The 27330-nt window shown below is 40.2% G+C and overlaps 4 protein-coding genes across 7 annotated transcripts in view; 1 reads left to right on the top strand and 3 right to left on the bottom strand.

Moving 5' to 3' along the window:
* The window catches only part of cadm4 (cell adhesion molecule 4), a 118851-nt gene extending 117208 nt beyond the window's left edge, over positions 1–1643 (bottom strand). Inside the window, exon 1 of one of the 2 annotated variants that reach the window (XM_080897489.1) lies at positions 1273–1643. In XM_080897489.1, coding sequence (XP_080753615.1) covers positions 1273–1345 — 73 coding nt within the window. In that variant the 5' untranslated portion in view covers positions 1346–1643. The remainder of the gene's footprint in view (positions 1–1272) is intronic. The other variant, XM_080897490.1, reaches the window with a different exon arrangement.
* Positions 1644–4664: 3021 nt separating this feature from the next.
* On the bottom strand, positions 4665–15111 carry LOC308405829 (CD166 antigen). Its single transcript, XM_080896581.1, has 7 exons — positions 14721–15111; positions 13974–14095; positions 13206–13404; positions 11832–11977; positions 9671–9815; positions 6385–6529; positions 4665–5391 (listed from the first exon to the last, which is right to left on the bottom strand). Exons 1-7 carry the CDS (start codon positions 14770–14772, stop codon positions 5304–5306), a joined length of 897 nt encoding a protein of 298 aa, XP_080752707.1. The 5' UTR covers positions 14773–15111; the 3' UTR covers positions 4665–5303.
* Positions 15112–17376: 2265 nt separating this feature from the next.
* On the top strand, positions 17377–22277 carry taf12 (TAF12 RNA polymerase II, TATA box binding protein (TBP)-associated factor). 2 transcript variants are annotated; one of them, XM_080896759.1, is made up of 7 exons: positions 17377–17521; positions 18682–18708; positions 18817–18902; positions 20659–20736; positions 20931–21045; positions 21681–21769; positions 21911–22277. In XM_080896759.1, exons 3-7 carry the CDS (start codon positions 18825–18827, stop codon positions 21944–21946), a joined length of 396 nt encoding a protein of 131 aa, XP_080752885.1. In that variant the 5' UTR covers positions 17377–17521; positions 18682–18708; positions 18817–18824; the 3' UTR covers positions 21947–22277. The 2 variants fall into 2 exon arrangements, with proteins under 2 accessions (XP_080752885.1, XP_080752884.1); XM_080896758.1 differs by having other exon boundaries at positions 18682–18902.
* A 709-nt stretch (positions 22278–22986) lies between these two features.
* Positions 22987–26535, bottom strand: rab42b (RAB42, member RAS oncogene family). 2 transcript variants are annotated; one of them, XM_080895696.1, is made up of 3 exons: positions 25735–26535; positions 25303–25525; positions 22987–24555 (listed from the first exon to the last, which is right to left on the bottom strand). In XM_080895696.1, exons 2-3 carry the CDS (start codon positions 25518–25520, stop codon positions 24105–24107), a joined length of 669 nt encoding a protein of 222 aa, XP_080751822.1. In that variant the 5' UTR covers positions 25521–25525; positions 25735–26535; the 3' UTR covers positions 22987–24104. The 2 variants fall into 2 exon arrangements, with proteins under 2 accessions (XP_080751822.1, XP_080751821.1); XM_080895695.1 differs by having other exon boundaries at positions 25303–25590.
* Positions 26536–27330: the final 795 nt, after the last annotated feature.

Raw genomic sequence — 27330 nt, forward strand, 5'->3', positions numbered from 1 at the left:
AGCCACAAAAATGGCTTTGGTAAGGTAGTTCTTGTATACAAGAGACATCAACATAACAGCACCGTCCAGGTTTGAGTGTGTCCATGCCTCACCAAGCACTTAACTATTTCACTGCCTCAGGACAACATAAACAAGGGGTCACAGAGTGCAACAGCCACAGGACACAAACCAGCAGAGCAACATTTATGTGCACATTGTCATCATCAATCCTCCTTAGTCAAAATCACAGAGGCTTCAGATGGACTTTTCTTTTTGAAAGTTTTATTTCAAATTGCATCCAAACAAATCCCACAAAGATATCCAGCTGAAGTTCTTCAGAGGCTAATCCAAATCCCCATATTTTGCAAATGTGGCACTTAAGAAGCTACTGAGTGACCATAACTAGCCAACTACTGTGTAAAAGAAGTAAAGCAGGACTATCCCAACCTGAAGTGTTCCAGTGACGGTGATAAAAGCAATACAAAACACTACAGGTACTGTTACAAGTTGCTGTAAAGCATTGTTAGATGTTATTTTAGCTGATAAGGGGGAGGCTCAAAGGTCTTTACAGTCCCTCACCCTTCTCCAGAATATAAAAGCAGTAACAAACAGCACTGCCGCTGCTGGTGTGTCTGAGACATGTCTGGTCCACTGCGGGCATTTGTTATGAGCTCTCGTGTGTTCTATGAGAATATTTAATCGGAGCTCTGTGTGTGTCGCTGCATTCACAGGCTGCATAAGTCACAGGCTCCCATTTCCCATTCCGAAACAGACAACAGCTGTAATAAAATGAATCCCAACATCAGGAGAAAATGTAAATTCTGTGACGCACAAGGGTTGAGAGAGCATTGGCTTCTTTCATTAAATATTCATGCATGGTCAAAAAAAAAGTGGCCACCTTTCACTTTTCTTTTCAACGACTTGACATTTTAGGGGTCTTCCCAGCGTAGCAGTTCCGACATGTGATTAAGACAATGACTCATATCCATGTAACAATACAGCCCCGGCTTCCGCAAAGGGCATTGACTCTAATTACCCACTGAGAAATATTAACACCAGTCCACAAAACAACAGTAAACTGGCACATCTGCACGTGTTTTGCTCCGTGGTGCGCTCCTCCTCCTTCCCGTCCAAGTGCACAGTAAGTCAGAGTGGACCCGGTGCATTTTAAGCGTTATTCAGCTTCTACTTAGAGGACTTAGATAAACTTGCACAGAAAAGCCCAAACACATCGAGACGGCGTGACACTCTTCCCATTCACATCACATTCGTTCACTTTCATTTGAGCCTTACCAGTGTTGAGCAGCCAAGCCACTGTTACGATGGTTAGAGGGACGCAGTAGTTCCACACGGTCGCGAAAGCCATCGCGGGTATTCCCCTCTGATATCTTTCTTAATATTCCTCTTCCTTTGAGAAATCAGAGTGACATGAACCCGCAGGTTCACCCTCCGACAGCGCCTTTAGCGTCTATGTGTGTGTGCGCGCGTGTGTGTGTGTGACAGGGCGCGCGCGTGCGACTGTGCGTGAACGAATGTGTGCTTTGTTAGGCTTTCCGAGCGTAATAGCAGGTCTTTACATAGTAATGCTCCCCTCTCATACACACCCACTTTCTCTCCCTCTGAATCCCCGAATATGACGGCTTGGCCGGTTTTTCTTGGTTACTTTACATTGTAAATATATTGTAAAGCTTGCCAATTGGGCGGTCCTGGATGTCTTTCTAGCCAATTGCAGAGAGCAGGAGCAGGTGGAGGGGTGTGCGGATGTGAGCAAGGGGCTGGGTTTAAAAAAAAGAAATGGGCTATCCAGGAGGAGAGCCGGGGAGGCAAGAGGGGCTGCGTCTTCCAGTTAATTGAAATCAATTCGCTCTAAATGTGATTGATAACCAGCATTAATTTTCCGACTCAAATAACCAATTTATTTCAAATTCCACCCCAAGGACTTAAAAGATGCAAGGCACGCTGATTAAGATGACGGAAATGAATGGTTGTTATTGTTCAAATTTAGGGACAAGTGGTGCAAAAAATGTAAAGTTGACTGTAGGGAGGGAAACGCAGCTTAAGAAACGCGATCATTTGAAAGATGGCACTTCGTTTGAAATTACTGTTTGGCTATTTGGTGGTAGAAACTCCGTGAAACTCAGTGCCAAATCAGTCCAAGCAGTAGCCTCTGGGTAGTTTGAGATTCAATTCTGTTGCAGAGGCTGCTTTGAATCCAATTAATGTGCATAGGACTCATCAAGAAGAACAAGAAACAGACCTGAGTGTAAGCTGTTAAATCACCGTTTACAATGACGGTAATAGCTCGGAACAAAAACTTGGGCTAAGGATGAGCCGGTGTTTCTGATCATCTGTAGTCAGGGCTTATTAGGTCGTGCTAAAGGGGCTCTTTAACTTTACCCTCATGCTGCGGCCACAGTTTGCCCATAATTGTGTTTTCCAGTCAGAGAGCGCTGGTCCATTATGAAAATTGTTTCTCTCTCCACATCTCTTTTTGTCCCCCCTCTAATCTAGTGTTTACTATGGACTTATAGCATCCACGGCTTGAAGGCATCTTTTTGAAACTGTGTCTTTGGCGCCCCTCTCAGGTAACTGCAGGGATGGCACGTCACACGTCTTAAATCTGCTTCCGCCTCTTCTGACAAGTCCTCCAGACACTTTGGTCAGTTTAGTTTGAACAGTCAGGAAAGTTCAAGCAGCCAGAGCACCTGGGCAGTCTGTATTAATATTAATATTTCTACTCTTGACTCCCATAAAGTTGCTTTGAACTCTTACCCCTTAGCTAACCTGTACTAATGGATCTGTGTTAGATCTTAAGGTCCCCGCTTTGGGGTCTCTCCACTGAGAGATCTTATTACTCGACACAAGTTTTAACCTTGTTGTTTGGCGAGGATAATATCTGCCCTACTCATTTCCCAATTCCCATCCCATCCCATTTTTCCCTGTCAGCCTCTCTGCGAGTGTTTGTTCCCGGGTTGGCAGGGAGTCTGTGGCAGCAGCTCCCCCGCACCAGATGGGGCATTGTCAGGAAGTAATGAGGGGAAAACACCTGCTTCTCTTGCGAACTCCACTCCTTCATTTTCAGCCATTTGACACAACATATGCAGAATGCACATACAAACTCAAGTGACCGTGACGGGAACAGCAGTAGTCAATGACACAGTGTTACAAATGCCTGGCACTGTAAGGCATTAGTCAGTGCGGTGTCACGTTTGGTATAAGTCACCTTTAGATATTGGTTTGCGTGCACTAAGGGCAGCTAGGGTACTTGACAAACTGCGGACATAAGTGAGGAGCTATTTAGCTTTAATGCCACAGTACAGATCTGCATCCTTATCCGGACAGGACCTTGCGTGCACCAGACAAAACACTTTTAGGAAATCTGTATGCACTGCACAGCACCTAAGCTGTTGTCCGGTGCTTTATCCATCGAGACACTGTCAAGGTCAAAATGTCACTGTAAACTTCACTTCCCTCTCTCCCGACCAGAGCATTGTACCTCAGGGAAAGCTCCAGTGTGTGAAATTCCTGATACATAATTTTGTGTCTCTTTTTTTTTTTTGGCCACACATCAGAAGCCCCCAGACCAAAATCCACAAGGGAGCACAGAATGATTTACTCATGACTGACTCAAAGGCCAAAACGAAATGGTGCTCACTGGCATTTAACATTCAGGAGAGCATTTTAAATTCACAACATTGTATTTTTTCTTTCCCCCACTATGAAGCATGTTTCTTTCCCCCCTAAGTCTTTCTGTTTTGGTTATAGTCTCCCTGTCTGATGCTTCCACATTCCTTGGGTTGACCTCAGACATAAAGCAAGCAGAAGTTTGTAGAGTTGGAGAAGAAATACAAGGAGTCTGTAAAATGCTAAACAAAGGAAGGCTGCTGCTGCAGAGCTGAGCTGTACAGGGGGCTTGAATAATCAGTTTAATAACATTATCCTGGCTGTGCTCTGTGGCGCATGCACCCGTTAATGGAGTGTCAGTGTTAAACTGCCGCTTTGCCCATTATTAACAACGGCCTACGGTCAACCACACACGATAATAAAAACCGCATAAAACCCAACATAACTTCAACAGACAAGCGTAATGAAATTCTCAGCATTATGAGCACGGTTATGGTAATAAGCAGTGGTGGTGAGGCACAGCGTTAAGAGTTACAAGGCAACAGAGGAGAAAATTAAAAAGATGAAGTTGTAGTCTGTGATGCTTTTTTTGGGGAGGGGTTGGGTGGGAGACAGAGAAGACTAATCTAGTCTAGTTAAAATAGAACTTACTTGTAATGGCCAACACTGTCTGCCCTTACAACTGACGGGAAAGCTTTCAAGGTTACTTGCCAATGCGATTATTCACATTATGAGAGTTTCTAGTTTGTGAATGCAAGTCCATACACGTGTATACAAACTGACTGAGGGCTGAGTTCTCTGCTTACGGGCAGATGGGAATAGAGGCAAGAATACACATGCACAGTACTCTGAGTAAAGGTCATCGCTTCAAAGTAAGGTCTTTCAGACCGAAGAGGAAGGTTGGTAAACAAGCTGATGCGAGCTTGAGATGGCATTGGATGGAGAGGATGTGCGGCCAAGCAAGCATGCATGTCCGGCTCTTACCATGTTGTCAATACTCCTCACCCCCTTTAGTGTCTCTTAAATGGAACAAAATCAATGGCACACTGGAGGATGGTAAATAATATTTTCTGAAAGCCATTTAATACCACAGAAAATCCCAACTACATTAAATTAAATATCCGAGTGCAATGTGCTTGAGAGCTGTCACAGTAAAGAGATTACAATAACCTTCTCGAAGACGCTTTGAGCTGGTTCTGCTTTGGAAAACATGAAGGTTGAAAGAGAAACAAATCAACAACATAAAACCTTGTCCTATCACCCAAACGATTCATTCACAATACACAGCTGAGCAATTATGTGTGCAACTAAAAGAAGAAAACTGAATGGAGCATCTTTATAGCGCTGCGAGTAGAATCCTCATCATCATTTTCTAAGAACGTAGCCTGCCATTTTTCACACTGCAGTATACATGAAAGGAAAATTGCCCACATTTCTGTCCAAGATGCAGAATTGCAGCGTGCGCTCACAAGCCAAGCTGCTCAGGCATCTCTAAAGCAATCACTTGCCCTTCAGTTGATTTTTTTTGTTTTGTTTTTTTAAATACCCCGCTTGTTGCTGATTTTTATTGTACTCTGCCCTATAAATGTCTCCCAATATACCCATTTACTGCTTTATGACATTCTTTATTTTTTTTATGGACAACAACTCCATCTCTCGCTCCATCCTTTCATCCGTTCTCCTTCCACCTGCCTCTGCAGTTACACCAGAGGTTGATTGTCTCCGCAAGTGGAGGGTAGGGACTCCGAGCTTGCTTTGTAGATCGGCTTTTTCTGAGACCGGTCATCACTGGAGAGAGGAAGAAAGGAGAAGAAAGACGAGCATGATTATCAGTATATCGATCTCTCAGTAGGTGCTCGAAAGGTATAAGTGAGGAAATTATAGACTAGAACCAAGCACTGGAAGCGCACCTGGCTGCTGATATGAAAGTACATTATCCTCTCCCTCTCTTATCTGTATCTATTTGTACACACATGCTTGTATACTCAGCACAGGTTTGTAAAGTTTAGTAGTTGTTTTTAGGCCACTACAAACATGCAGAACTTCTGATTGCTGCAGAATCTTGTGAAAATTCTGCCTTTTGTAACTGTTTTTTTTTTTTTTAATCTACATGGAAAAGAAGTTAATGGGTAAAGCTACATTGGGTCACGGTGCACATTAAGGCACTGTCAGCTTTCACGATTAATGGGAGTTCCACTAATTTCCTTATAATTGCTGTAGCCTTCTTTATACTTTTACACTAGACAGAGAATTTAACCTACTGTCATAAGCCCGAGCCTTTGGCGAGTAGGAAGTGCGTGGAAACGCATGGGAGCAAAGGGAGGACGAAAAAGATCAAGGATGAGGTCAAGTGGATCAGGGCTTCTGAGATTGAATTTAATATTCATGATGGTAAATGCCTTTTCAAATAGGTGGAAGTCGGCACATATGTAAAGTTTTTTTTTTCCATCCTCTCTTTTTCTTTTGAGAGAACAGTCAGAGAGTGAAGCATACACCAAGGTGCACACTGCCGCACACACCTACACTTACACGGTGACTGAAATGACTTTGGTTCACATGATATCACACTAGACAGAGTGAAATTTTGTGGAAATTGCTGTAATCATTTAAAAAGCTATCCTCTGGGTAACAGGAGGGGGAGGGTGACTAGATAAACAAGCACAAACATTCTCTTGCACTGAAGACACACAATCCATCAAATTGTAAACACGCTTTAAAAAGATCACATCTAAAAAGTGAAGACTTAAGATGACAAGACACAAACACGCAGTTGTTTCTTACATGGGTCCCTTGCTGGTCTTGGTCTCTTTGGCTCTGCGGCACAGGAATACAATCATCGAGAGGATGAACACCACAAGAGCTACAGCTACTGCCGAGATCATCAGCATGAGACGGCCATCACTTGTCTCATACCAGTGGGCATCCTCTGTGGGACAGACATGAAGGAAAACATGTATCACACGGAATGCGAAATCAGCAAAAGTATTCACATTCTGCCTCCAGGCGAAGCTTCTAAAGGCAACCTTATGCTTGTTTGTGATAGAAAAGACTGTATTCCTCACAGTTCAAACTGTTACAGCCTTATACGCAGCGCTGATCTTCAAGAAGCCTGCTTGTTACAATTTGCAAGAACTGGCTGATCGGCCCTGTTATGTGCACAATTTCCCAATTTAATGGTAATGTTTGGGGGGAAAAAAAAAAAGAGGGATTTTTCTGAATCCAGCCTTTAGAGCTGCGGATAAAGTAAACACTGAAAAATTAAGATTACGAGTATTGGAGGCAACAACAAATACATGTTGGAGGCAACACGGTTTGATCCCGGTTTGATCCCCGGGCTCTCTGTCCTGGTTGTTGTGTCCTACTGCCTACTGGTTCTGGCCAGAGGGGCCGATGGCGCGATATGGCAGCCTCGCTTCTGTCAGTCTCTGGCTGTGGCTACAACTGTAGCTTGCCTCCACTAGTGTGTGAATGCGAGAGTGAATGAATAGTGGCATTGTAAAGCGCTCTGGGTGCCTTGCTATATAAATCCAATCCATTATTATTATTGGCTTAATTGCATTTTTACAGATTGCATAATTTCAACTATTGGAACTATAAAGCTCCTACTGGGTGAGAGAATAGCATTTAAACACTGCAGTGTGTTAACAGTTTGTAATCATTCACAGATCAGCAATGAAGACGATGAAGACTGATGAGTTTCTGTTAATTGGATTAGCTATAATGTTGTAATGGAATTACTTTTGTACTTGAAAGCAACCATCATGTTTCATAAGATTTAAAAAAAAAAAAATCACTTATCAATCATGCAGATTTTAGACAAAGGCAAAGTGAGACTGTGCAAGCGCCTAAATACCTAAAGCTGAGTACAATGTGAATGCATGCAAGAATGCATTGATTTGCAAATGAAACTAAAGTAAACTGATTTTTTTGATTGTTTTTATATTTGGAAAAATATAAAAGATTTATATCACTTTATTGCTAACAACAACTTCATGTTTATATGCATGGTGTTGGATTACCTGTCTCTTAACAACACTCTAAAGAGACCAAGTGTTGTTTTTAAAGCAAATGTTTTTTACTTTTTTTCTGGTTATGGGATTTCGGCTGCACAGGGTCTCCCTGAACTGTTGGGCTTTTAATTTAACAATGTTCTAAATGTTTGTTTGTTTTTGTAATGAATAGCAGGTCTGAGATGCAGGCAGGCCAGCTTAACACCTGGGTACTTTTACTACATAGTCATGCTGTTGTAATGTGCAGAATGTGGTTTAGCAGCGTCTTTGTTTCCTGAAAAAGTCATCTGGTTGCCACCATGTGTTGCTCTAAAACCATTATACACGGTCAGGCTTCAAGGATCTTTACAGACTTTAATGTTACCCATGCGATGGGAACTAATGCTCCACTGTGCACTGATAAAAAGCTGTGGGGAGATAGATCTACCTTTAAGATTAGGCTTAAAACTTTACTTTTTCATAAAGCTTATAGAGTTAGATCTGGATCAGGTGAGGCTGAACCATCCCTTAGTTGTGCTTCTGTAGGTTCAGGCTGCTGGGGGAGTTTCTGAGCAATTTTTCCTTTCACTCTTGATATATTTATACACCCCTTCTGTATGTCATTGCATTTTGTCTACTCTTTTACATGGTTTGTTTTGTCCTCATCTCTCTATACTCTCCCTTTTCCTCCCTCACTTTTCAACCGGTCACAACCTGTTTCTGCCAGAAGTTTATCCTTCCCACTGTCACCAAGTGCTTGCTGATAACAAATACAACTGAATTGAACAAAAGCGAATTTAGTGCTTCCTTCCCATTTGATGTGGTGACCACAATTGTCAAAAATAATTTTTCATTTTGATTCAGTGAACCAGATTTTGGCATCATTTATGTGCCTCATTTGTAAATTCATTTCTTTGCATGGTAGAGTTTTAACTTGCAAACTATGTTTACTGATGATGGTTTTTAAAACTCTTCCTGAGCGTATGCAATGATTTCTACTACAGAATCATGTCTGGTTTTAGTGCAGCGTGTCTGAGTAGGACCCTAACTTAATTCAGTATTGGATTTCAGATGATAAACGTCCAAATTATTTGCAATTTTATGTTGACTGCTGAGTTTTATGAATGATGAACCCCTCCCGCATCTCTACTCATGAAAGATTTGGCATCTCTGTGATGCTCTTCTTATACTGAATCATTTCATTTTTTAACTAAACCCAAACTTGAAGCAATTTTCAAACCATTGCCTTAATGTCCTAACTTTTTTGCATACAGAGCTGACAAAATCTTACACTTTCTGATTCGTCAGTTATTGTCGTCATATATTATACCGTCATTTGTACATTATGTATATGTATGATGTCTAAGGGACTATAGGACTTTAGATGTAACAGTGGGAAAATGGCTCATAATGTCTAAATTTCACAACTCTTCAGTAGAGCTCTTCATTTACACACCATCACTTGATATTTCAGTCAAAAGAAAAAAAGGAATCAAAGGTCAGGTAAAACCACAGCTTCTTATAATTACCCTCTTATCCTTTAAAGTCGAGGCAGTTGTACTATTACCATTTGTTTATGATATTTAAAATGTATTATATCCTCAGGTATGACCTTCTTACATGTTTGACATTTTAGAGGTAATTTCTTTTGGGACTTTGTTCCCCCCCCTTTTTTTTTTTTTTAACGTGAGGTGTTTTAATAAATGTCTTTGTTGGGGCGATGTGGCCTTTTTCATATTTCTTTGTAATTTCTCCTTCAGATACATTAAACCTCAAGCCTGTACTGTACTTCCCATAAATTTAAAGCATCAAAGGTTGGCGTCTCGTATCTGACAACTTCTGCATATGCTCCTGCTGACGTAAAAGTATCCTAATACCTGACCTTTCTGGTGATATTTGACTGCGAAAAGGAAATGGAACATAATATTTAGTTTTGTTTTTGCTCAGGGGATGTTTAATATTGATGGATGAAATTTCCCCTCAGTTACAAGGAAACCTTAGCTAGTTTTCAGAAAGAGGAAATGTAGAAAAATCAGTACAAAGGACAAAAGGCCTCACCCAGGTAAATCTTTTCTTACCCGGCAGTACAGTAATGCTGATAGTACGTCTCTTGCTGAGGGACTCCACAGATGGATGCCTAGCAGAGCAAGTGTACTGTCCTTCATCCATCGCATTCAATTTTGACAGTTTCAGTGAAGAAGAGGGCAGAACCCAGTCACTTCCCTGAGAGAGAAAGACATACGGTGGAGAAAAACAGAATGAAAAAAGGAGGAAAATATGTCTATTTACCAGACTGTTCGCAGCCTTAGGACAAACAGCTAAACACATACAAATTAAAACTGCACTTAGCTGAGCGCAAAAGATGAAACAGAGAACATATACTGCCATGTGACAAAAAAAAAAAGAGAAGAGAAAAAGGGGAATCGTTTTTAGGCAGACTTGTGCAAGGATGGAAAATGAGAGCAAGTGAAATCTAGACTGGAAGAAACAGATGGACTGGTAATGGGACAGAAAGACAGAAATATCAGCGGGTGTTTGATCCTCAGAGAGCAGCCCCCAAAAGTCCCAAATCAAACGTATTTACCTGAGCAATAATCCCAATGAATGAACACACATCACCACAAGTCAATAACCCAGATAACACCATCATCCGCAAAGAATGATGCTGCAACAACACACTGTTAACACAACACATAATGAGATGGCAAGGGAGAAGGATGAATTGTTGACACAGAAATAGCAGCACTATTATGAGATAGAGCCCAACATGGGAGGAAACAAATAATAGGCCAAACACAAGGATTGAAAAACAAATGAGCGTGGAGGAGAGTTTAAAAAAAAACAAAAACATTACACCATGCAAATGATTTGGCTCCTGGGAGCTACAGTTCCTGCCAAGAAAGTCCATTTCAATTTGAATGGATCTGAATTAAGAGGATTTCCCATAAAGGCCAGGTCTGGCCAAAGCAGCATTTTGTATGCAAATCCACTGGCTCCCAAAGCAGTGGCCTGTTTCTGCCTCTGTCCTGCTGTCATTACCGGGGGCCAATGTGCCCACGGCGGCTGTCTGTCAAACTGTACGCCACTTTCTACCCCACATCCATTTCTGTCAAACACACAGTGGGCTTGCAGACACAGACAGAAAAACTCACACACACACACACACACGCGCTCACATAAACTGTGACATGAACATATTGTTTGGTCGTATTATTTCCCTGAATGCGTAATTCCTTTTTTTCTAATGGTCCCAAGTGATTTGTGAGCACATACAATACACTGTCACTTCTACTGGTTATAATTATTAGTCTTCATCAAAGTGACAGTGTTGTACATTAAATAACCACAAAAAAACTTGAAGTATTACATATGATCATGTGGAGGACAAACAGTATTAACAGCATAAAATGTCCACTGAATTGGATTTGGACTTGTAAGCTCATTTAAAACCCGGATTAGCAGTGACCCTTTAACAAGCATATTAACCCTAAGCCAACTTATCAAGAGGAATAACAAAACGGGAAACTTGGCAAGTGTGTCTGCATGTCCCTAGATGTCTTAATAGTTGCATAGCTTCATTACACTTCTTACACAAGTTGCGATTTTGACACCTTGAAAGCATAATATAATTTTCTCACTGTGAAGACTCGGTGTATTTCCTGACTCATCAACTTATTCTTGGACGCCATGCCAGTTGTCAGTTTGGCATTTTACACTGCGATGTCTTAATTTCCCTTGGGCAAGAGTTTCTTCGCTCAGCAAAGAGCCCAGTTGAATAATTCAATGCCGGTTAACCAAACACTGGAAAAAAAAATCATTAGAAATCTATCCGCATAATTGTTTTCAGGTTGACTGGCTCTTGTCTAGACCTCATTAAACTATTAATCCTCTGTAAGTGGGCAAGCTGCAATCCCCAGCGAGTGGTGTGCCCAAGCCAACCGGTCACTTAAATACAGAGCACTTCTTCTGTGAAGGGGATGGAAAGACGGCGGGCAAGGGGAAACAAGTGGCTTGACAAAGTCAGAAAGGGAAACAGAAAAGGAGGAGGGAAAACTAAGAGAGTGCTTGAACAAAGGCAAGAAGCCAGCAGAGACTGGGTGAGAATGGAAGAAGACAGGACAGTAAAAAAAAAAAAGGTCAAACTGAGCGGGAGGGAGAGAGTGGTGAGAGAGAGAATGACAAGTTTCCAAAAGCATAATGAGGGCACAGCCACTGTGCACGCTCCCGAGGCTTTCTCACCTCTTTGTACCAGAAGTAGCTCGGCTCCTCTGATGAGCTGGCAGAGCATTTCACCACCACGTCGTCTCCGAGTCGCACCTTCAGCTCATGTGGGGTACCCAGGTATCCGGTGTAGCCTTCCCTGGACAGTGACAGCTCCCCCATATCTAAGACGCAGTCGGGAATGAGAACGTGTGATCGGGCATTAATGAAGCAGGAAATTTAATATAAGCTGAAACAACTTTGTCAACCGTTCAGGCCGTAACTGAACATATGTTTGCAGTGGCAGCAGCTGGTAAACACTCAGATATTTTAAGTATATTTGAGCATAAATGCTCAAGTTCGATTGCCTCCCTGTGGTACAGACTGTACCAAGCGGTCAATAATAATGATAATAGGCTTCATCTTATTGAAGTCTTTAGAGAGGCAATGTTGTGAATAATGGCTCATTTTCTCTTCTATCTCAATAGATGGCCCACGTCCATCCAGCTCTTGGCTTCTTTCCTCCTCTCTCTCCTTCGGTCCTACAGTCCATTCTAATCTTTTCCTCATATTGATCACCCCTGTGAGGCTGAGGAGCCTATCAAACAACATTATGGTCGATTCGATGGCCACTGAGAAGTTAGAGGGCACTGAAAATCTGACTAGCTATGCCATGAATGACATTTCTTGAAGCTTTGCATTGATAACGGATACCTTAAAGCTGGAGCCGCCCCGCTGGGGACACGGCTCTGTTTATCTGAAGCGAATGGAAAAAAAAATAAAACAACTGCGGTCAATCTTTCGTAGGTAAGAGTACATATTTGCATCGGAGCTCTACTTCCTGTTGTTTTTGTTGTGCAACCTCTGCAGTGCCATTGTATAGATATGTCTATTAATATTTAATATGTTTTTCTATCCCTCACTGTGAAGAGAGCTGTGTCCACAGTGTCTGAAAGATTGTCTTTACCTCCTGCTGGGTGGGAAATATGACGGAAATTGGTTTCGCAGTTTATCTGTTCAATCGTTTTAGACTGTTTACCGGTGTATATTTAGGTGTTTTATCCTCGTCCCTTTGTTAGCAATACTAGTAATCTCAAATTGTCCTGTGTTTTCCTTACTGAAAGTGAAATTCAGCAATACCATGCATTATTTTCTACTCACATATTTATCTAGATTTTTGCAGATGCCTATTTGACATGTACAACACACACACACACACACACACACACACACACACACACACACACACACACACACACACACACACACACACACACACACACACACACACACACACACACACACACACACACGCTATAACGATCTAAGGTTAATTATTTGTCAAAAGGAAAACACAGCATCACCGAGTCATTGTTCCTCACAGCTCCCACCCACGCCACCCGACACACTCACAATGCACTTTGAAGGACAGGGGCTGCGAGGAGTTGTCTGGCTCGGTCACGTTTTCGTCATTGGACACACAGCGGTAGGGCCCCTCGTAGTACCTTCCTGCATGGGGAATAGACAGCACTAGCGTGTCTGCGAGCTGCTGGATCTTCAGTGAGTAGAAGCACCAATATCTCTCCATAACGGGACGCCAGCCATGCATGTACTGTTAAAGAGAAAGAGGGGAATAAAAAGAAAAAGAGAGGTCTTCTTTTACATTTACTTTTCAGTAATGAAAATTCTCTGCTGCATAATACTTCGAGCTTACATAAGCTCAGAGAAAATAAATTAATATGATAGTTATACACATTAGCAGTCTAAGGTTATACAATAGTAATCACATCCCTAGTGATTTAAAAATGATTTAATTAAACATAAAAAAAATAAAAGTCACGTGTCTTGAATTATTACTTTGCAGCTATCTGATTACATTTGAAATATCATATTCAGGAGGAAAAGTTACATAATCATTGTCATTACTGGGAATTACTGTGGTGGATCATTTTTAGGAGTTACATGTTATGAAGTGATAATGTTTACTGAACTTTTGATAGTTATAAGAAAGTTTAATCTTTATTTTGAAAAACGAAATTTAGGAACAGTAATGAATCATAGCAGTGAGCTCCTTCTCAGGTATACAAAATCTCCAACGTTACAAACAGAGCTGTGACATGCACATCGTGATATTTTTCAAGTGCACTCTTTTCCTTTTTCACCCATCTTCCTCCAGCTCACCTTGGAGTAGACCTCAAAGTGGACCTGGCTGATGTTCAGGTCGGAGTCTGTGTATAGACACTCCAGCGTGACCGTGTCTCCCTCCAAAACTGGCTCAGTTGGCCCTTTGATGACCAAAGACGCTGCATGTGGACAGACATAACAGATGATTAAGTGAGAGGTTGCGGAGGTGGGTGTACCTCCTGAGCACTGCTTTCAAAACAGCTTTCTTCCCGGAGAACCTTGGAGTACTCAAAAAAACACCACAAGCACATGACCAACAGGTTTTTCAACTTGACGGATACTGTTGATAACAGAGACTGATTCTCTTTCACTTCAGGCAAGAAGTGCTGCATAACATGGTTTACATATTTTTTTTCACAAGAACTGAATGCGAGGCTGGCCTCCGCACACTCTACATAAAACATTTAGCTGCTCTTATGCGTTAGTCTCTCGATAATTCTAACAATATTTCCTGTTTCACTCTGTGTGTCGCAAGGGAAAACCTATCAGTGTGACAGAAGAGGAAAACAAAGCCTTTCCTCAAGAGAACAGATCAACTAAGAGACACACAGACAAGGAGACAAACAGGCGAGCAGACGCCACACGAAGCCCAGGGGCTTCAGCTGTATGAATATATTTATGAAAAAAGGAAGACCAGAACCCCGCTGAAAGATTAAACCAATATCTCATTACAGACGAGCAAATAATATTCAGCTCTTTGAGAGAACCGCATAAAAGTCCATGAGTAATATGAAAAATATTTACCATAACTGCCATGAATCAGGGAGACCACTGCAGCAAGAAGAAGCGCTTTCATGGCTGTGGAAAACAATATCAACACAAATATCTGAGAACACGTCGTGGGCTCCTGCGCACTTTCTCGAAATGAAAGTTTGCTCAGTATTTATGTATAGGAGGGTGTAGGTGTGGCTTTCTTCTTCGTGTGATTTTCAGGAAGCGCGTTCGAAGAAAAGTTGAAAATCCAGCCAGCATTTAAAAAAGTAAACAACCAGTCAACATCAAACCATAAATACACGACTTACTGAGTCTAGTTACGAATATGTTGTGACTCATTTGTCACATACACAAGAAACACTGTAAAGTGAACGCAGTGTAAACTCAGTGAACAAAACAAGGACCGCTGCTGCTGCTCCAATAATGAAATTCACTTCGCGGTGCGTCACTTGTCTCTTAGGGCGGTGGAGTCTGTCACGTCTGAACTCGTTGAGGTCGGTGTTTTGCTGCTCAAGTTCATCGGAATGTGAAAGCACTTGTGACACGTTACCGCAGAGCGTGCTATCTAAAACCGGGGAAGCACAGCGTTTTACGCTTCATTTTCTCTGACCTTTGATTGATTAGCTGTTAACCGGAGCTGAACCGCAGACTCTGTGGGCCTCAGATGCGCTGACCTACACATGTTCGAGTTATCTGAATACGCGCAGACAGCTCGTTAAAAACAATGCAAGACAGCCGAGCAAAGAGACTACCTGTCAAAATCCTATAAAATGTTATTTGCTCTCGTGTGCTGTTATGTCTCCATTTAGTAGAATGAACTGGATAAACATAAAAATCCATTTTCCCTAAAAAGCGCCCTGAGGGAGTGATTGGTAATTCATTATCATTGCCGTTTCACTGCATATGTTGTCAAACACTTCATGGTTTAATGTTTTTATTGCATGTTTTTTATTGTTATTATTAGCGATGGTGGCCGTGGTGTAAATGGGCAGTGGACATTCATGGGGTTTGGGGATATTGTGCGCAATATTTTGAGATTACTGTGTATTTGTTCACTGCGGATGAATAAAAACACCAATAAAGTAAAAAGCAACAACAAAGAAATGTTTTGTTAGATTTTTGGCCTTGAAACAACATATTACTTAAAAAAAAGAGAGACTACAGTGTCTTATAAAATTATTGAGCCACTTCTCATTACTTTATATTTTGCTGGGAAAATGGGAAAAAGGTGCAGTTGATTTATTGAAACGTACAAACATACATTAAAATAAAGCAAACGTTTTTAAAATTAAATACATTCCTTCTTTATTCTTCAACACAACCTGAACTCTGTTCTTTGTGTTTCTATTATGGTGGGCTTTTCACTGCATTTGGTAGTGTGATTGAGATCAATTGCTAACACTTTCCAGATGGTATTGCATGGTGGATCAAAATCTGTGTTCTACTTTTCTGTGTTCATAATTCCACCAGTTTTCATACAATCCCCAAACGAACTGGCTGAAATGCAGCCCCAAACCGTGACAGAGCATCCACTATGTTTTACAGATGGCTGAGACACTCACTGTTGTATCGCTCTCCTGACCTCCACTGTACATATTGACGAGGAATGAAATTTTTCAGATTCTGATTCATCACTTTATAAGACGTGTTGTCGTTGATTTTCTGTATAAATTTTGTGTAATTTGTCATACCTCAGCCTTTTCTCCCTGTTTCACTGAGACCATTTCTGACGAGGCTTCAGTGAACAGTAGATGGTTCAACTGAAGGTCCAGATACATCTTTCCAAACACATCTCTCTTGCTGGACTTCTGTTTCTTGAGGACATGACTTTCAGATACTGTTCATATGCTGGATGAAACTTTTTGGACCCACCACCTCTTCTTTTGTCTTCTGCTTGTCCAGTTTCATCTGATATTTTACTTCAATTCAGTTTTATTTCTGCAGGGCCAAATCAAAACAAAAGTTGCCTCAAGGCGCTTTGTTTTGTGAGGTAAAGACCCTACAATAATACAGAGAAAACAGAGAAAAGCCCAACAATCAGATGGCCCTTTATGAACAACCGTGTTGGCCTGGGACAATGGAAAGGAAAAACTCCTTTTTTCTTTCTTTTTTTTTTTTTGCTTCAATGATAATATCCGTGTTAATAGTATAAAAGAAAACAAATAAAAACCAAAACAAACACACAATCACACAATAATCATTTGAAAATGTTCAGGTGCAATGATTGAAGTGAAAACGAACGAGAAAGAACTAAAAAAATGAAAATGAGAGAACTATTGCTCGATTAAATTTTAAAGAATTACAAGAAAGCAACTCCTTGAGAACAGAATATAAAATATATAAACATAATGTAATAATGAATAATAAATAGAATAAAATATGTATTTAAAAATATGGGTGACTCAAGACTTTTGCACTGTATTGTGCAGAAGGGAAAGGAATAAGTATATAAGTTATGTGATGAAAATATTATTATTATATTATTATATATATTATAACTAAGAATTATAACTATTGTTCGAAGCATGTAAACTTTTATTTTTTAGTAAAATTAGTTCGTGTAGATACTAAAGAAAGCAACGCTTCTTTATTAAAAGATCAATTTTTTGTTGTTGTAATTCCACGAAACATCCAGCAGGTGGCAAAGTAGAGGACCCAGGACTGCGGCGCCCACAGGAAACGGAGATCAACAAAGCGGAAGTATTGAAAGGAAACCTCGGTTATTTTTCCAGCTACCCAAAGGGGAAAGTGAGAGACGATTTTTGTGTCAAACAACAAATTTGGCATCACAGCAACGCCGAAGGATGGACAGATAGTGCTTGTTTAACTGAGTAAGTTGACAATTTAACGCACAGTTTTAAGATTTAGCCTCCATATAGATTCTCCACCGGATTCGGTGCTAACGTTAGCCGCTATTGTTTTTAGCACCAATGTTAGCGCAAACTTCGGTGTGTTTTTTATTGTTTGTTTTATTCGGTGAAACTCCACGGCCATGATTAATCTATGATCTGTTGTTTTTATATTTTGAGTGTCGTATTTTTCACTAACTCGATTAATGTTTTCAGTAAACCCATGCCATTGTTTGTCGGCTAAGTTGCATGGCTTGGGTCTATGCATACTTTCGGTATTGTAAAGGTAGTAGAGTTATTAATAAATGTTGTAAACAATAAGTAAAGTCAACTATCGCTAAAAGGCCCTTTATTGTAAATATAAAGCACCGGGTTTTATGGTAAAACTTCGTGTTATTTTTTACTTTAAAACCAGGAAAGTCTTGAGAGCTTTAATAAAGAAAGCAACTGGACTTCTTTAGGTTTCTGAAGACGTTTAATCCAAGAGTTATTCAATTTTAAAAAGAAAAGGTGGGACATCCCAGGAATTTTCCCCTTTACGTGGTCCTGAGAGTCGTTAACCCACTATTAATAATGTGACTCATCACATGAACCAAGGTGTGAGTAAAGGAGTGGGCCATTATCATCATCATGAGTTTGTTGATACCTGACATTCTAATTATATCAATAATGGTCGTTCACAGTGGGTGTAGATGGTCATAACCTCAATAGGTCACATGATGGAGTGGGCAAGAGTAGTTTTGCCCTTATCCCCCAGTGATGGAAATGACCCGCACTTTTTTTTGACACTTTGGCTCATGATCAGTAGTCTGTCAACGACTCTAAGGACCACCTCCAAAGGGGATGATCGCTAGTACGGGTTAAATACCTGGACATCCCACCATTTGTCTTTGCAAGCTCCTTTGACTTAGAACTGAAGAAGCCTCTTAAATGGAAGGTCTGGCTTCACAAACCCAAAGACAGTTGGCCCCTTTTTCAAGCTCTGAGAATTGAGAGGCTTCAAAGACATAAACTCTGCATTTTTGCCAAAGAAGACGATGATACAAGGATTTTTTATGAATGTCCTGACATTCAGCCTAAACAGCTTGATCAACCTGTGATTAATTTCTGTAGTAACTCTAATTTGTGACTTTTAATTTCAGATTCACGGCTGCGGTCCTGGTAAAGAGGTAATTCATCACATCTGAGTTCAACTTGCTGCTGAGGGTTCGAGAGAGACCTACCACAACTGTTTTGCCCCGCAGTGACGCTTCAGAGTCTCTCTGCTTTTCCTTTAGCCACCAGCATGGCTAACAGCACTGTGACAGTGGTTAAGGGTCTGCCACCAGGCCCTGCGGGTAGAAGTAGTCCAGAAGGCTCTCAGGTTAGTTAATTTTTTGCTTAGTAGAACCAAAGCCAGGATCTGTGTAATAACTTACTGACTTCACCTCTTAAAATGCAAAAGATTGAGAGTGTATTTTGTTTTACATGAAGATTCTTTCTTTTTCTTTGTTTTGTTTTTTTGGGGGTTTTTTTGTTGTTGTTTTTTACATGAAATATCATGAAAATATCAGTGCAAAACTTATGGCTCCTTGCTTTAAATGTGAGAAAACTGTGTTGTATTGTGTTTTTTCATTTTATTTTTTATCTCTTACTAGAGATGGACCGATCCGATATTACGTATCGGTATCGGTCCGATACTGACCTAAATTACTGGATCGGATATCGGAGAAAAATAAAAAATGTAATCCGATCCATTAAATATCACGAAAGCACCTCACAAAACTTGCAACACGCCGTAACTCACCTCAGAACGTTAGCACGTCGGAGCAGTATGCATCACGTGATAGAGCGGCTGTGGCATGCGGGACCTGTCGGTGGTCTGGATAGCATTTGGAGCTTCGCTAGCAACCCGGCATTTCATCTCCGACAAAGTTATCCCCGAGAGAAGTAAAGCACGTGTGTAAGTCCATCTCTGAATGTTTGTAAAGCATTCCTGCGTTAAGCTTAACGAGCGACTGCCTCTCGCTCTCCGGCTGCTACTTCAATCATGAAACTGCTTAATGATCAGCTGATCGGCTTTTCTGTCGCGAGTCCGTGTCTCTTGTTTGCTTTTGGCCCACTTTGCACCAGACAGAGGAAACCAGCGGCTGAACAACAGCAGCACGTTTAAGCTTGATCAGCTGTTGTTAAAATTTATTTATTATTACTTTCTACACCAGGATCTTTTTCTACGTAGCTGACGGCTGGTAACTGTGCAGGGGCGGATCTAGCAAAGTTTAGCCAGGGGGGCCGATAGGGCATTAACAGGGAAAAGAGGGCACAAAGACATACTTTTCTTTCTTATTCTCATTTAAAATGTCGAGCTTTTAATTATTTAATATTTATCTGAATCTTACACCCAAAGTTTTAATCTGATGTAAAATGTATAGAAGTCCATTATTGTATATAGTAACTGTTAAGTCTAATATACCCTAGTAAGCTATAGTACTTTTTCCTTTGGGAAGGTACCATCTGTGCAGTCTGCAATTTTGTTGAAGAAAGATGTTGAATCTATTTAATATTTCTTGAAAAATAATTGATTTCTGTGCATTTTTTTTTCACACTGCATCAAATTAAGGTTGATTACGTCGATTAAGCATCATGAGGTGGAGCGTGAGGGGTGGTTCCCTATTTTTTATTTATTTATTTATTTTTGTTGTTGCTGGGAGTTGGAACCCTATTAGTTAGGTTGCTTAATATTTATGCTAAGTACTCTTTAAAATACCAGAATAGGGAGGATGGTGTAGGTTTAAGTTTATTAGATTGATCAGTATTGCTGAACTATGAAATATTTTTTTTTGCATACAGGTATAACAGAATAGCTTTAGTGTAGTTGTTGTTTTAAACTTGAGTATGAACTTATACAAAATGCAGCAAGATATTTAAAAAACAGTTTTGTTGATTAAAACACACTATATCGGATTCATATCGGTATCGGCAGATATCCAAATTTATGATATTGGTATCGGTATCGGACATAAAAAAGTGGTATCGTGCCATCTCTATCTCTTACTATCACTAAGGTATTATGCAGACCACACAACTGCACCCATTAGCTTTTGTTAAAGGATGATGGATGCATCTTCTTTTTTTCCCAGGTGCTAAGTAAGAAAAAGCTGCAGGACCTGGTGAGAGAGATTGACCCAAATGAGCAGCTGGATGAGGACGTTGAGGAGGTTTGTCAGTAGTTTAAATAAATTGTGCAAGATTTTTTTGATCTTCTCTGTATTGAATAACATTTACATATTTTTTCATCATCTGCAATTAAAACTTGCCTAATGCTGTTAACATGATGGTATCCAAGCTATAGTGAAACGGATGGTTTCTTCAGTTCGCTGTCTGGTTTTCAAAATCCCTGTTTTCTTCTCAGATGCTGCTACAAATTGCGGATGATTTTATAGAGAGTGTAGTGACGGCAGCCTGTCAGCTGGCACGCCACCGCAAGTCCAACACCTTGGAGGTGAAAGATGTTCAGTTACATCTAGGTAAGTTGCTTGTGACGTTTTTGAATGATTGGGTCATTCTTTATTTTGTCAGGTTGTACTGTGTGCCTTGAGCTCTCACAAAAAACTTAAGAATGTTTATTCTGCAGTTATTGGTTGGCAGCTGTTTACAGAAATATTATCAAGGCTTATATTTAATTCAGTGCTACATGCCTTATGAGAATTTGATTTGAATTATTTATTTGCTGCTATCATTTGTTGGCTATTTATATTCAAATTTTGTTGTTACTTTGAGAGCACAAGGTGATTTAGCAGACTTTATATGCATAAAAAACGTCTGGTATGAATTGATTTTTTTATCACTTAAATTATATTAATGATAAGAACTTAATTTAATATTTGTAGATGGTTTCAGATAAATGTTAGGTAAACTATGTGCTTTCTGTGATAAGTTTGAATATCACAGAGGGAGTTTAAATTATTTACTGTAAAAGCCTTGAAAGAAAAAAAAAATAACATGTATATATCAATTTTTGAAAATGAGATGGAAATTAGATCTTTCCTTATAGACTGGGTTATTTGCCAGATATGATCACTTCGATATCAATATCTATTGTAAATCCCGATGAGCCTTTTAAAGTCTGTGGCCTGCTGCCATTGTGCATTGCTTTTCTCAGAGCGCCAGTGGAACATGTGGATTCCTGGTTATGGCTCAGATGAGATCCGGCCGTTCAAGAAGGCTTGTACCACAGAGGCCCACAAACAGGTGAGCGATTGCCTCTGCTGCAGATGTTAGATTACTGTAAATGGTAGAATAACTGCTGATGTTATATTTGTCAGTATGGTTAATTTGGTTTGTATTATGATGAACACTGGGCCTAATTGTTTTCATTTATTCTCATTTCAGAGAATGGCGCTGATCCGCAAGACAACCAAAAAGTAGCACGACTAAGATGTACCTATTGTGGGTTTTTTTTTTTTTTTGTTTTTTTTTCCCCCATTCTCTTTTATTTTCCTGTCAACTGGGATGTTTTTTATTTTTGTTTGTTTGTTTATTTTTTTTGACTAAAATAGAGAGGTGGTATTGGTGGATGTATTTTTCTTGACATTAATGTTTCATTGTCATAGCTCTGTAAGTTTTATGTGTTTTGCCAGAGTCATTGCACAATAGTGGTCTTTGTATGTTTGATTCTGTATTGTTGCCATTAAGCTAAACCTGGCAGAACTCCATTGCATCTTTGTCAATAAAAATACTTTCTTGGTATCGTTCATTACTTGGATGTCAGTGTTACCTGACTCACGTGCCTTCCTAAAATACTTGGTTTTACCTTTCTCATTAGAGATTTATCATTAGATTAGATATATTGCAAGTAAAGTAAATGACTGATTGGGACTCTTCTGTTTTTATTGAATCAATTTGTGCAATGATTATCATTATACTTCTTTATAGGTTTTTGTAGTTAATTCAGGTGTAAACTACTACACTAACCTTAACACATTTTTTAGCATATTGTTTTGGTTTTTAATTTTTCTTTTGTTTACTTTGTCTTATTTGGATGCAATTTTCCAAACTTCAGATGGAAGAAATTGTCATTGTAAGAAATTAATGACTGAAATTACCAATCGGAAGGTTGGAGTATGGTGTATGTATTGCCAGACTTAAGTTGGTCAAATTACATGGATATGTTAATTATCTGAGATGCTGTTTCACATTTATTAGTCAGCTACCTAGTAGATGTGAAATTGCCACACTATGTATTACATTAATACACCACAAAGGCTCAGATGTGATTAAATGGACTTCCTGCATACTTGCAGCCAACCAAGGATAAAGAAAGATATTCAGAAACAGCAGATGGCTACCAGCCATCATTTAATGACCTTGTTTTAGTTGCAGAGACACTGGGGGAAAACCCCAATTTAATGTATGCACCTGAGAGTTTAATGAATTTCCACAGAAACACCTACAGACAACCAGTTCCTCGCAGGATGTTTACTAGTCATGTTACAAGACAACTGTTCAGGCTCATAAGAATAACTGAAGAGACAAATGAAGGCTCAAGACAATATTTGTAATCTGAACCAAGGGACCAAGTACCTTAATAGCTGCCAGTTACTGGCAGAACAAACAATATAGGAATATAGAAATTGAAAAGAAAATACAGAATACCTTTGTGGAGCAGTGGCTCCAATCCTATCACTTTTGACCCCTCAAAGTCATAAACCTGCTTGCAAACCGCTATTTGTAATGTCTTTGTGTGGGCATGAGCTGTGCAGACTACCTCGCCTCCTCAACCTTCAAGCCGGTGGAACCACTTTACCAGTGTACGGGTTTCGAGGTAGAGAAATCAATAATTTAGATTTGTTCATTTCTTCTCTCACTTTTGAATAATTGTGACTGTGACACAATTACATCTTTAGCACCCATTAGACAAATTAGAGAAAAGAACAAACAACTTGTCATATTACAGCCTCTGCCCCAGCTGAACTGAGGTTAGCCATGACCTCATAAGTCCATTAGCGTAATATGCTGTGGAGCTGGCATCTCACTAAAGAGAGAATTACCATATTTCTCTTATAAATACAGAATATAGATTTTTCTATTAAAAGTCCACAGCTTCACTAGCAGCTTTGAGTACTTTGTAAGGCATATTTTGAGCTCAGTGTTACAAGTGACATTGAGCAAACTTAAATTTTAACCTAATGGTGAAGCTATATCAAGATCGGAAAGGTTATTGGGCTTTACAGTGAAAAGTTCGGTCTCATTAAATGATAATCAATACAACAGGAGTCGAGCGCATGACCTGCTGATGGCAAAAAAGCAAAAAGTGTAAAAATATCTGTTACAGAAAAAAATGAAACACTAAACTGACCTATTTCCCCATTTTATTTCACAGAGCCAACACAAAATAAAATACTAGCATCTTATAGTTCTAAAAGATTCATCTTCACAAAAAATGTGCAAAAATACTTTTCATACCAGCGTGTTTTATGATTTTTGTGCCTTACAGTAATGCCACCACCGATCCAACCTGCTCACAGTTATTTATTGCTTTTACAGTCACGTGAGTTCACATAGATAGGCACCACATGTCCACAGTTTAACCGCAACACTTTTTCTTGTCCTTAGTTGCTGTTCTTGGCTGAGGCATGTTGGCTCGCTGTAACTGTAGCGCCTGTGGGACAGTGCACTTGACTCCATCCCAGCCCTCTTGCAGCTCTATCTCTCCACTCAATAGTCCCTGGTAGATTCGTCGAGTGAGGAGCTCGAAGCACTCCTTTACATGTTGCCCAGACTTTGCAGATGCCTCCACGTAGGGCGTTCCTAGCTGCTGGGCCAGCTTCTCTGCCTCTTCTCGGCTCACCGCCCTTTCCCTGTGAGCATCTCGATCATTCTTTTGACCCACCAGGACGAACAGAACCTTATGTGGCTGTACTCGCTCGCACACCTCAGCATGCCAGTCTTTAATATGGTCAAAGGAGGCTCGATGGGTGATGTCAAACACTAGCATGCCTCCAACTGAGTTGCGGTAATAGGAGCGGGTCACTGATCTGAGGAAAGAAGTGAGACAAAGGGGTAAAAAATCTTGAGAGATAGAAAAACCCACACTGGCAAACAGAATCAACATTTATGTCCTGTTCTAATGAGCAGTTAACAGCTGCTGTGTATAACTTCAGCTCTTTTGGACAAGCATTCATACAAACAGTTCCCCCTGATTTATTGAACCAAAGGTCATCTAAACTGTCAGGTGGTGAAAACTTCATCTAAACAGGTATTTCTGAAAACAGGACAAGCCTTTGGTTCACTTAATGGGATTATAGATCCCATCCAGAGTGAAGTTAAATGCAAACAGGCGTAGTTTGCAATTTGTTTCAGTTCATTCAGCTGGAGAACTGGAAAATAAAGGATTTGGAGACAGAATGAAGCATGCTTCTCCTAGTTCTTTCATTAAATACGCTGAGCCTGGAAAATATTACATTTAAAAGAGCTCAATCTTCCATTTAGAAGTATTGCACAAACTGCACTTCTGTACACAATACACACCTATCTTGTGGCACTGACAGGGTGGATACACAATCATAGCTGAAAGTAAACAAAGCAAAACAACTTCATTGTGAACGGAATAGGCCCTAGTTCAGTTGTCGCACACAACTAAAGTGTCTCTAATTTTCATTTTTTGAACAGGGTCCTTGTAATGTGGCCTAATGCATTAAAAACGACATAAATGTTACCTGGATTCCAACATAAAGCTCATATCATTGTAGACTGCATATATCTTATTCAAAGATCATCCATACCTGAACCTTTCCTGTCCTGCTGTGTCCCAGAACTGCAGCTTTACACGGATCCCCGGTTCCACCTCCAGGAAGTGAACGTAGAAGTCAACACCTACTGTCTCGTTGATGGACTCCATAAACAAGTCCTCTGTGTAGCGTTTCAGTAGGGAGGACTTTCCCACAGCTGAATCGCCCAGCATGATGATCCTGAACTGGTACTGCCACAAAGTCAGGTCCATTGTTGCTGGCAGTTACAAGAGATTAAGACAGGAATGACAGCTTTTGGAGATATGAAGGTGTGCACAAGCGCTGGGAAAGAGAAAAACAGATTGTCATAAAGGTTAGAAAAGGTTAAAAGCAAATATAGTGAGAGATTACTGAGACTGAAGAGAAAGAGACATAACTTCATGGAGACTATCTACCACACAAACTCAACACCAGTTGCTTTCTTACCTCTGACAATCCAAATGTTGAGAAACAGGCATTAAGCCACTCCTTATTAATCTCACTACCAATGCAGCAGCAGTGTTCACAGCCATCCCAAGCTTCTTTCCTTTTGTGACTGCAGTACAGCTCTCATTCTCATGGTGGCTCTTCAAATCCTCTACGAGGGCAGGTATGTAGAAAAATCTTCCCCACAAAGTGGATCCATTTGAGCTGCTGATCTTAACTAGTACAGTAAGCTTGTACACAAGTGTGGCTTTGCAGGGGCGTGTACTTCTAAAGGTTGCTTGTTGATACTTGACTAAAGGAGGGGCAAGAGCACAAGGACAAAGGGAGGGCCAGATGTGGGAAAGGGGGAAGTTTAAGGAAGTAGTGGCTGCATAAAAAAAACTTATCAGGGGAAACTGTGCAGTTTCCTGTAGTTGAGAGCCAGTAGGGACATCATCATCACCAAACATACAAAATGAGGGTGACTGTTGGCAACTCTAACAGTTGCCACACTATTTGCAACAGTTTTTATCACTTTATGATCTCATATGTGCAGCGAAGATCTGAAAAGGGAAGTTGATAACAATGTCGGTTTTTATCCTCTGGGAAAGCCAAACTGGTCTCACAGCTATATGTAAAGTGACTGTGACCTCTTAACATTATGCAGTGATGGAACGGGTTCAAGTTACATGAAGGGACCATGGAGAGCAACAAGCTTCCTCTCCACTGTCCTGGTTAGTAGGATAAAAAGTCCATCCTTAGGCAGTTGTGACACCAGCATATTTATGAAAAGTCATTCACAGATACTTACAGCTTGTAGGTGTAGTATTCTCCAGGACCTCCCCCCCCCCCCCCCCCCAAAAAAAATACAAATAAACAGATGTGCTGCATAACACATGCATCTAAATTTAATAAATAAAAGGCATTTCAGTACATTTGGGTCACACAATGGTAACAAAATGGGATCTCATGTTACTTAGTAGACTGAAAGTGCAAGAGGGACATTTGATAGTTATAACCTACTAGATGCTTTTACTGATGCTTCAAGATCCATTTGAGATCGTAGTTTTAGTTTTATTCTGTTGTTGTCGCAAAGGTTGCTTAAATTTCCCCAGCTGTCAGATGATTGTGCATCAGCATATTTCAATTTAAACAGTTCTTAGTCAGAAATAGCAGTAAAGGGCAATCATGTTTCCTGGTCATAGGCAAAAGTTGTGCAACATGAACTGGTCAGTTCAGTTTTAGGGCTTCACAAACTAATGGCGTTCCAAAGTGAGCGAGTCTTCAAATGACAGCTTACGTGCAGAAATTAAAAGCCTGCATCCATGTGATTGATTCATGCCTAAATCTTTAACATTATCAGAGCAGAATATTTCACATTTTCACCCAAGAGTCACAGCTTCATGTCCAAACAGATCTGGATGTAATACAGAGAAAGATTGCTTAAAACCAAACCAGTATTAAACTATGGGGGAAATACAGATGAAAAAACTGACAATTACAACAATTTAAAAAGGTAAATATATCAGTAATTCCCAATATATATATAATCCCACCTAACCCTTTCTCAATTCCAAAAACAGAGAAAGTCTCTGAAAAATATTTCTCTGAAAAACT

The sequence above is a fragment of the Rhamphochromis sp. 'chilingali' genome, assembly GCF_963969265.1.
Source record: "Rhamphochromis sp. 'chilingali' genome assembly, chromosome: 11".
Lineage (NCBI taxonomy): Eukaryota > Metazoa > Chordata > Actinopteri > Cichliformes > Cichlidae > Rhamphochromis > Rhamphochromis sp. 'chilingali'.